The 8,832-nt window shown below is 43.4% G+C and overlaps 1 protein-coding gene across 1 annotated transcript; it reads left to right on the top strand.

The window, feature by feature from the left end:
• Nucleotides 1-1,319: 1,319 nt before the first annotated feature.
• abraa (actin binding Rho activating protein a) lies at nucleotides 1,320-2,627 on the top strand. The gene has a single exon (XM_060836552.1). It carries the CDS (start codon nucleotides 1,359-1,361, stop codon nucleotides 2,439-2,441), a length of 1,083 nt encoding a protein of 360 aa, XP_060692535.1. The 5' UTR covers nucleotides 1,320-1,358; the 3' UTR covers nucleotides 2,442-2,627.
• Nucleotides 2,628-8,832: the final 6,205 nt, after the last annotated feature.

Here is an 8,832-nt window from a genome sequence, read left to right on the forward strand (position 1 = left end):
TTCTTGCATTGTGTATTGTCCAGTTCCCTTCTGAAGGCTATAAAGCTGTAGCCAACAACTCATCAGGCTGTGTATCCAAATCCAAGCCACTTCTACCATTGAAATATTTTCCCCCATTTGCCTATGGTTCTTTTGTAATAATTTTAAGTTCTGACAAAATTGAGTTTGCTAAATTATTTATCTTAGTGAAAACTTAAAAAATTAGCACAATTGTTCATCATTACTCTGAGGCTTTACAGATGACTTTGGAGGGTAGTTACTTGTGAACCACACTCTTCTGGGCTGGAGTCACATATCAACTGGGGGAGAACAGTGATTCAAACACATTCATGAACCAGATGAGCTTTTAAAAGACAATCCAACAACCTCATAGATAGTTGGAGTCATAGAGATGTACAGCATGGAAAAAGACTCTTCTGTCCAACCCATCCATGCCGACCAGATATCCCAACCCAATCTAGTCCCACCTGCCCGCACCTGACCCATATCCCTCCAAACCCTTCCTATTCATATACCCAGCCAAATGCCTCTTAAATGTTGCAATTGTACCAGCCTCCACCACTTCCTCTGGCAGCTCATTCCATGCACATATCACCCTCTGTGTGAAAAAGTTGCCCTTTAGGTCTTTTTTATATCTTTCCCCTCTCACCCTAAACCTATGCCCTCTAGATCTGGACTCCCCGCCCCCAGGGAAAAGACTTTGTCTACTTATCCTATCCATGCCCCTCATAGTTTTGTAAACCTCGATAAGGTCACCCCTCAGCCTCTGACGCTCCAGGGAAAACAGCCCCAGCCTGTTCAGCCTCCCCCTATAGCTCAAATCCTCTAACCCTGGCAACATCCTTGTAAATCTTTATTCTCATGGCATATGAACTCATATTCTTTGGATCATTAGTTTAAGGCTCAGGATTGCTGGTCTGGTAATATAACCACAAAGTTGCCATACCATATTAGCCCTGTATTCTTCCTTCCACTGTTGCAGCATTGTTTTGCTCCAGATAATATTGCTTTCGTCTTGAGAGAGACTCCGCTGGACTTGAGTTAGTTAGATCAGATAGACTGCACTAATCCTGCGTCTGTCCACCTGTCACTTTAATATAGAATGTAGCTTGACATAATTTTGCAGAGACTGGAGCGCAGCCAAGTCCTCAGAGTGAAAGCCAATCTGTGATGGGTACATTTCCATGGCTCAGAGTGAGCCCGGAGCTTGTCCTGAAACTGAAATACCGCTCATGCTTTAAATACCTTCCAATCAACGTTCTATATAAAGCAGCTGAAATCAATCTCATCCAGTGCTGAGTTAAAGCTCAACAAGGCTGAACACACACTTCCTCGCTCTGTAAGCTGCTCACGCCACAATGAATACCGAAACCAGGTCTCCAAGACCAGCCAGTAAAGCCATCAAGAAATTCAGGTGCGTTTCCCTGGTGAACAGTTTGGCCAAAAACTGGCAGAAATGGGCAAATGAGCATTCGCTCAGACAGAAATCAGAGCCTCAAGGCTGGCTCCCTGAAGGTTTTAAAGATGACGACCCTGTCAAGGAAAACAGAAGCTGGATCACCAAGCAGGAAAGGCTAGCAAAGGTTCTCCAAATTAAACCCGAAAGCACCCGGCCAGGCAGAAATGTGAACTCTAGCAAGGAGCTGAGTGGATCTCAAGGAACGGAACTGAGCATCAGAACTATTCCAGTCACTAAAACAGTTAATAACAGATCCAAGTCAGGGAGTAACGAGCTGGTGAGTTTCATGACTGACCGTTTCAATCAGCCGGAACCAGATGTGGCACCAAAACCATTTTTGGCCAACAGGTCACCCACGAGGAGGCGTTTGTGTCACAAGAAGGCATCGGAGATCTCACAAACTTGGGAGAAGTGGGAGAAGGAAGAGAAAGGCAGTGTGACTGGCGAAGACAGGATCAGTGGAGGAGAGAAAAGGAAGGAGAAAGAACCTAAAAAGAAGGATGATGCAGCTGACAGAGGGAAAAGGAAGAGATCAGTCCCAAATGCCCAAGTGCGCACGATGGAAGACCTGAAGAAGGCCTGGCTGAGATGGGCCGAGGATCACATTGAGAGGCAAAAGACAAACCCTTTCAGTGATGAGTTTGACTACGATTATGCCAAAAGCCTCCGATTGAAGAAAGGAGATCAGGGCTATGGACAGCCAAAGGAGGGAAGCAAGACGGCAGAGAGAGGCCAGCGAGCTCAGGAACACGTGTACAAGGAAATGCAGGAGATGTGCTTCATTATCAGGACCATGGGGATACTGGGAGTGGATGGGAAAACCAGGGTTACCTTTGCCAATCTGTTTGACAGATATGTTACTGTCTCAGATAAAGTCGTTGGGATTTTGATGAGGGCCAGGAAGCATGGACTGCTAGACTTTCAGGGCGAAATGTTATGGAAGGGAGAGCACGATGATGTCGTTATTACACTTAATGAATGATTTTTCGAGCTTTAGAATCAAATACATTGCATCTGTCACAAAATGAAGCACAAGGTTTGGTTCTTAAAAAAATTCTTTCAAAATGAAAGCACATTATATCTCCTTGGAGTAGGTGGATTGGATTTGAGGATCCAAATGAGGGGACTGTTTTATATTTCCTTTCAGTAATCTTAATTTTTGATTTCTTATGTCAGTTGATTTGATCAAAATAAAGATGAATTATGTTGAAGGTTTGAATTGATTGTCCACCAAATCTGAAAAAATTGATTATTTTTAAAAAGCCAAGGAAGTTTTCAGATAAATATTGAAGGAAAAGTTCAGGGAGGATCTTGCAGCGCTAGAGACCAATGCAGCTTAATGCACAGTGCTCTAGCTCAAATGGTTAATACTGAGCTGAAAAGGATAGGATTTCAGGATGTTTATAGCACTAGGGGAGGTTGTATAGATAGAGTGGGGCAATATTCTAGAAGGATTTGCAAAATGTACAAAGTATTACCCTCCCTCCTGACACAAAAGCAGAGTCATGCCTTCAGGGGTGATGGTGACACAGTAATGTCACTGGAGCAATAACCCAGAGACATAGATTAATGTTTTGTAGATTAGATTAAATTACTTACAGTGTGGAAACAGGCCCTTCGGCCCAACAAGTTCACACCGACCCGCCGAAGCGCAACCCACCCATACCCCAACATTTATCCCTTACCTAACACTACGGGCAATTTTAGCATGGCCTGACCCGCACATCTTTGGACCGTGGGAGGAAACCGGAGCACCCGGAGGAAACCCATGCAGACACGGGAATAACGTGCAAACTCCACACAGTCAGTCGCCTGAGGTGGGAACCCAATGTTCTTGGGGCATGGGTTCAAAATACAATTAGTGGAATTTAAATTCAATTCTAGATGAGATACTCTCTTGGATGACGCTCATGAAATGATCCTTGTTGGAAAAGAAAACAATCCGGTTCACTAATATCCTGTAGGAAGGGACCTTAGTGTCTTCCATGTCTAAATGAGAGGCCTGGCCTTCGTGTGACGCCAGATCCACAATGTAGTTCACTCTTAACTGCTCTCTGAAATGATCTAGAGCCACTAAGATCATCAGCTGGCCTTTCCAGTGATGCCCAGATCCTGTGAAAAACTAAATCATTAAAAAGCTTTGGTACATGATTGCAAAACTGGGGAAAATTTGCTTTTTATATAGATCAAATATAGAAGTGGGCCTAAAACCAGTAAGTCAATCTGCTCAATGAGATGGATTAGTGTTTTCTCATGTGACTATCTACTTCTCAGCTCATAGTTTATGCATGTAGGTGTCAGGACAAGAAAGACAGTTGAATTATTTTTACTGTCCGCTCGCCTGTATGTGTTTTGGGTAATTTATAATTCTATTTTCTCATTTTTCTTAGATGATGGTGTGTTTCACTAAATCCTGTTTGTGAAGTCCAATTTAAAATGACTCGTTGGAAATTCTCGAGGATTAAATAAGGGTTTATTCCTGTTCAAAACCCAGGCAATGGCTTGTGACACTCATTCAGTCACACATGCAGCCAAGAGAGAAAGAGAACAGAAAGGAAAGGAAAAATGTTAAAAATTACAATCATTCCACAGAAATGTCAGGCAATAACCATCTCCAACAAGAGAGAACCTAACCATTGTGCCTTGATATTCAATGGTGTTACCATCACTGAATTTCCCTATCAACATACAGACATTGACCAGAGATTGAACTGAACCAGTTACACAAATATAGTGACTATAAGAGCTATCACAGACTGTGAATCCCCCACAGACAATAATTCATCCCTAACTTCACAAAGCCTGTCCACCATCCACAAGATACAATTTAGGAATATGATGGAATACTCTCCACAACTCAAGGGCACCTTGGGACCGGTAATAAATGCTGGCCAGCAAGCAATACTCATGGTCCCACAAATGAATAAAAATAACATTGCCTGGATGACTGCAGATCCAATAACACTCAAGAAGCTGAACACTATCCAGGACAAAACAACTCACTTGATTGGCACCACACTCACTCCCTCCATCACTGACACTGTGTACTGTCTACGAGATGCAATACAGAAATTCCTTCAAAATAACATGGATTACACACAACGTATATTCTCTCAAAAGGGAAAGGTAGGACAAACAACTCCAAAGCTCCCTAGATGACAATGTAGAGAGAAGGTAAGAGGTGTGTTTACAACATGGGGCAGGGAGAAAATAAAATTGAGAACCCAAGCTGAATACAGAAGGTTCAGAGGTGATGTGAAAAGGCAGATAAGAGAAGCAAATAAGGATTATGAAAAAAGACTAACAAATAAGTAAATCCCTAAATTTTTTATAAGTACATCAATCGTACAAGAATGTTAAAAGGATTTGGGATAATGAGGACCAAAAAGGTGACTCATACATGGAGACAGGAGGCATAGCTGGGTTGTTAAATGAATACTTCAATCTGTCTTTACCCAAGAGGCAGATGCTGCCCACATTGTTGTGACAGGCAAGAGCTTAAAATTGACTTTTTTAGTTTCAAAAATATACTTTATTTATAAAAATTTTTTTATATACACACATAATCACTAAAGCAGTTTGGTTTTGTACAGTCCTTGCATAGGAAGGAAGGAAAACAACAAACAAACAAACATTAGAAATTGGCTTTCTAACAGTTCTAACAAAAAGCATAATGCAAGGATACTATTTACATAGACTTGAGGCATTGGGAAAGTCCAATAACTGAACAGATTCCCATTGTACTTTAGCTAAAATCTCTTAGACAGTAGTCTTTCCCCACTGTACCTTGGCAGCAAGTGCCCCAAGCTTTACTGCATCCCTCAGCACATTGTCCTGGATCTTACAATGTGCCAGTCTGCCACACTCAAGGTCAACTCCCTGCACTGGAAGACCAACAGGTTTCAGGCAGACCAAAGAGCACCTTTCACTAAGTTGATGATCCTCTAAGTGCAGTCGATGTTTGTCTCAGTATGTGTCCCTGGGAACAGGCTGTACAGCACAGATTCCTGTGTCATGGAGCTGCTCGGAACGAACCTCAACACAAAGCACAGCATCTCTCTCCAGACTTATCTAGCAAAGGCACATTCTAGCAAGAGATGTGGGCATTCTCTATCACTGTCCCCACCAAAAGCAGCCTGTAGTGGCACACGATTTCACAGGTCGTGTCCTTCTCACCACCAGCCAAGTAATGTCTTAGTGCTTGTTGGCAAGTTCTGCCAGGAGACATTCTGCAAATGACTTTGATAGTCTGCTCAGGGAACCACCTGATAGGATCCACCCTCTCCTTTTCCCACATGGTCTCAAAGCCACTATGTGCTGACCGCTTCCTGATGGTCTTGTGGTCAAAGATGCTTTTCTTTGCAAATTTCTCCACAAAGTACAGGTGATACAGAATAATCCAATTACTTGGAGCATTTGACAGTGCCAAGGCCACTCCCAATCTTAACACCAGGGACAGGTAGAACCTCAGTACCATTTTTGACACTTGGTACTGAGGGTCTACCAAGCTTGATGCAGCCACACACAAAGGTGACCATCAGGATGAGAGCGGTGTTGGCTACACCAGAGCTTTGCACATGGTGCCCTTGCAGATACAGTCCATCCTAGGCCTCCTGATGAAATGGAAGATGGCCGGGGTAACTGGAACAGCACAGGTTCTGGGAATGGACCAAATGTATGCAACATGTACAACAGCACCGAGAATACCTCACATCTGATGACCAGGTTTTTACCCGCAATGGAGAGGTGGAAGGGTTTAAAATTGATAAGGAAGAGTCAAATAACAGAAGAAGTTTGTATTCACCAGAACTTGGAAGATGAAGTCTACTCTGCCAGGGACATGACTCATATATGCTGAGTTTCTCTCTCTCTCTCTCTCTCTCTGTCAGCACAAACATTTCCTGGTTTTGTCTAACAAGACTGCATGACTCTATGACATGTAAATATCATTCCAGGGGCTTGGGTGTTAATGAGTATTCATAACATACAAACAAATGCAAAAGATGTTCCTGACAGGTCAGCAAAGTTGATTTGCCTGGAATATTCTGAGAATTTAATAGAAAAAATTTAAGCTGCCATGGGGAAACTGGATTCTCCTGCCTGACCTTTTAAATGGTCCGGATATTCTGTCAGGCAAGAAGATTCCATGCTTTGATTTTTTAGTGAGTATTGGTACAAGTGTAGAAACCCACTAATCAATATAAACATCACAAATAGTTTTCCGCAAGACAATTTATACCATTTTACTCCAGCTTGCTCTACCGTTTTTTTTAAGATAAACATCACCTTTGAAAGGTGAAATGTTATGTAATTAGCACTGTAAATGTTGGATAAATGTCATGACTTGCAAGAGGCAAGCGAATCATCATTATGGGTTAAGTTTTCTGAGCCCATGATGTACTTGGGAATTTTGTGCATGCAATGCTGTTTTCACATAACATTTAGATCCATGTGTGAAAGGAAGCAAATATATCCATTAAAAACATGTCAGAATGTACTGACCATTCTGCTCTGGCATTTTTCTCCATTGCTCCTTTTAACCATCCACACCTTCTATCCACACACATTCCTGATTCATTTTTCCTAAATTCCCATAGCACTGTATTGCTTCCTGAATCCTCACATTCTCCTCTCCTGCCCACATCTACCCAAGTGCCAATTTACAATTATCCTATACAAAAAAAGCCAAACAACTGCCGATGCTGGATATAGAAATAAAACAGAAATTATTGGAGGGAAAACAGCAGGTCTAGCAGCATAACAGAAAGCATAGTTAACATTTCAGGTCCAGAGACCTTTCTTCAGAACGTTTTGTTTTTTACAATAATCCTATTCCCTCTCTCTTCAGTCCTGTCCCCCTCAGCTCCCCTAATATTTCTCCTCACTCCCTCTTTTCTCCCATTTCCATTTCATTTCCCACTTTCTCCCTTCCTCCTCTCACTGTCACTCCCTCCTCTACCAATCAGTTCCTCTTTTACCCACTCTTACTCCCTGCTTCAACCTTCCATCCAATCCAATCTCCTTCCCACCTTTCACTCTTGTCTTTATCCTTCACTGCATGTTTTCCCCCTTTCTCATTCACTCCTTTACCTGTCTACTTCTTCCAACCTAGCCTTCGACCATCTCTCCCTTCCTCCCTGCACCCTCACTCTCTACCCTTCACTCCACCTTTACCCTTTCCAATTCCCTCCTTCCATCCGGTCTCCCCAACTTTACCCACTCTGATTCCCTCCTTCCACCTTCTCTCTCTCTCTCTCTCTCCCTAACTTTACCGTTTACTCCCTCCTTCCATTCTCTTTCTTTCTCTTTTTTTTTAAATTTCAAAAATATACTTTACGCATAAAATAATTTGTTGGTCTGTACAGTTGGTCATGCCATACATACATAAACATTTACGTACTCAGATCAGAATTTATCATTTTTATATACAGGTCTGTATGTTTATCAATCATATGTCCATATGTTTAGCCGAGGTGTCACCAGAGCCCAAATGACTGCATGGGCCCCCTGTTCTTCTTAGGCAGGCAGATGTTACACGGTGGTCTTTCCTCACCGTGCCTTGGCGGCAGCTGCCCCAAGCTTCAGTGCGTCCCTCAACACGTAGTCCTGGAGCTTGGAATGTGCCAGTCTGCAACACTTAGTCGGGGTCAACTCCTCCAGCTGGAAGATCAACAGGTTTTGGACTGCCCAAAGAGGGTCCTTCACCGAGGTGATGATTCTCCAGGCACAGTTGATGTTCGTCTTGGTGTGCATCTAGAGCACAGAGTCCCACGTCACGGCACTGCTCGACAAACACCACTGCATTCCTCTCCGGACTTCTTCTGTGTAAGCACATTCCAGAAGGAGGTGTTTGACAGACCCATCCTCCCCACAGTTACCGTGCGGTGCGGCTGAGAGTCCTGGCATGCATAAAGGATCTCACAGGAAGAGCCCTTCTCACCACCAGCCAAGCCATGTCTTTCTCTCTCTCCCTAACTTTACCCTTCACTCCCTCCTTCCATCCTCTCTTTCTCCCTCACTTTACCCTTCACTCCCTCCTTCCATCCTCTCTCTCCCTCACTTTACCCTTCACTCCCTCCTTCCATCCTCTCTTTCTCCCTCACTTTACCCTTCACTCCCTCCTTCCATCCTCTCTTTCTCTAACTTTACCCTTCACTCCCTCCTTCCATCCTCTCTTTCTCCCTCACTTTACCCTTCACTCCCTCCTTCCATCCTCTCTTTCTCCCTCACTTTACCCTTCACTCCCTCCTTCCATCCTCTCTTTCTCCCTCACTTTACCCTTCACTCCCTCCTTCCATCCTCTCTTTCTCCCTCACTTTACCCTTCACTCCCTCCTTCCATCCTCTCTTTCTCCCTCACTTTACCCTTCACTC

Source organism: Hemiscyllium ocellatum, chromosome 15 (genome assembly GCF_020745735.1).
Source record: "Hemiscyllium ocellatum isolate sHemOce1 chromosome 15, sHemOce1.pat.X.cur, whole genome shotgun sequence".
In the NCBI taxonomy this organism is placed as follows: domain Eukaryota; kingdom Metazoa; phylum Chordata; class Chondrichthyes; order Orectolobiformes; family Hemiscylliidae; genus Hemiscyllium; species Hemiscyllium ocellatum.

Bases quoted from the DNA above. Each gene is read 5' to 3' on its own strand.
- abraa (XM_060836552.1), top strand. From the start codon at position 1,359: ATGAATACCGAAACCAGGTCTCCAAGACCAGCCAGTAAAGCCATCAAG.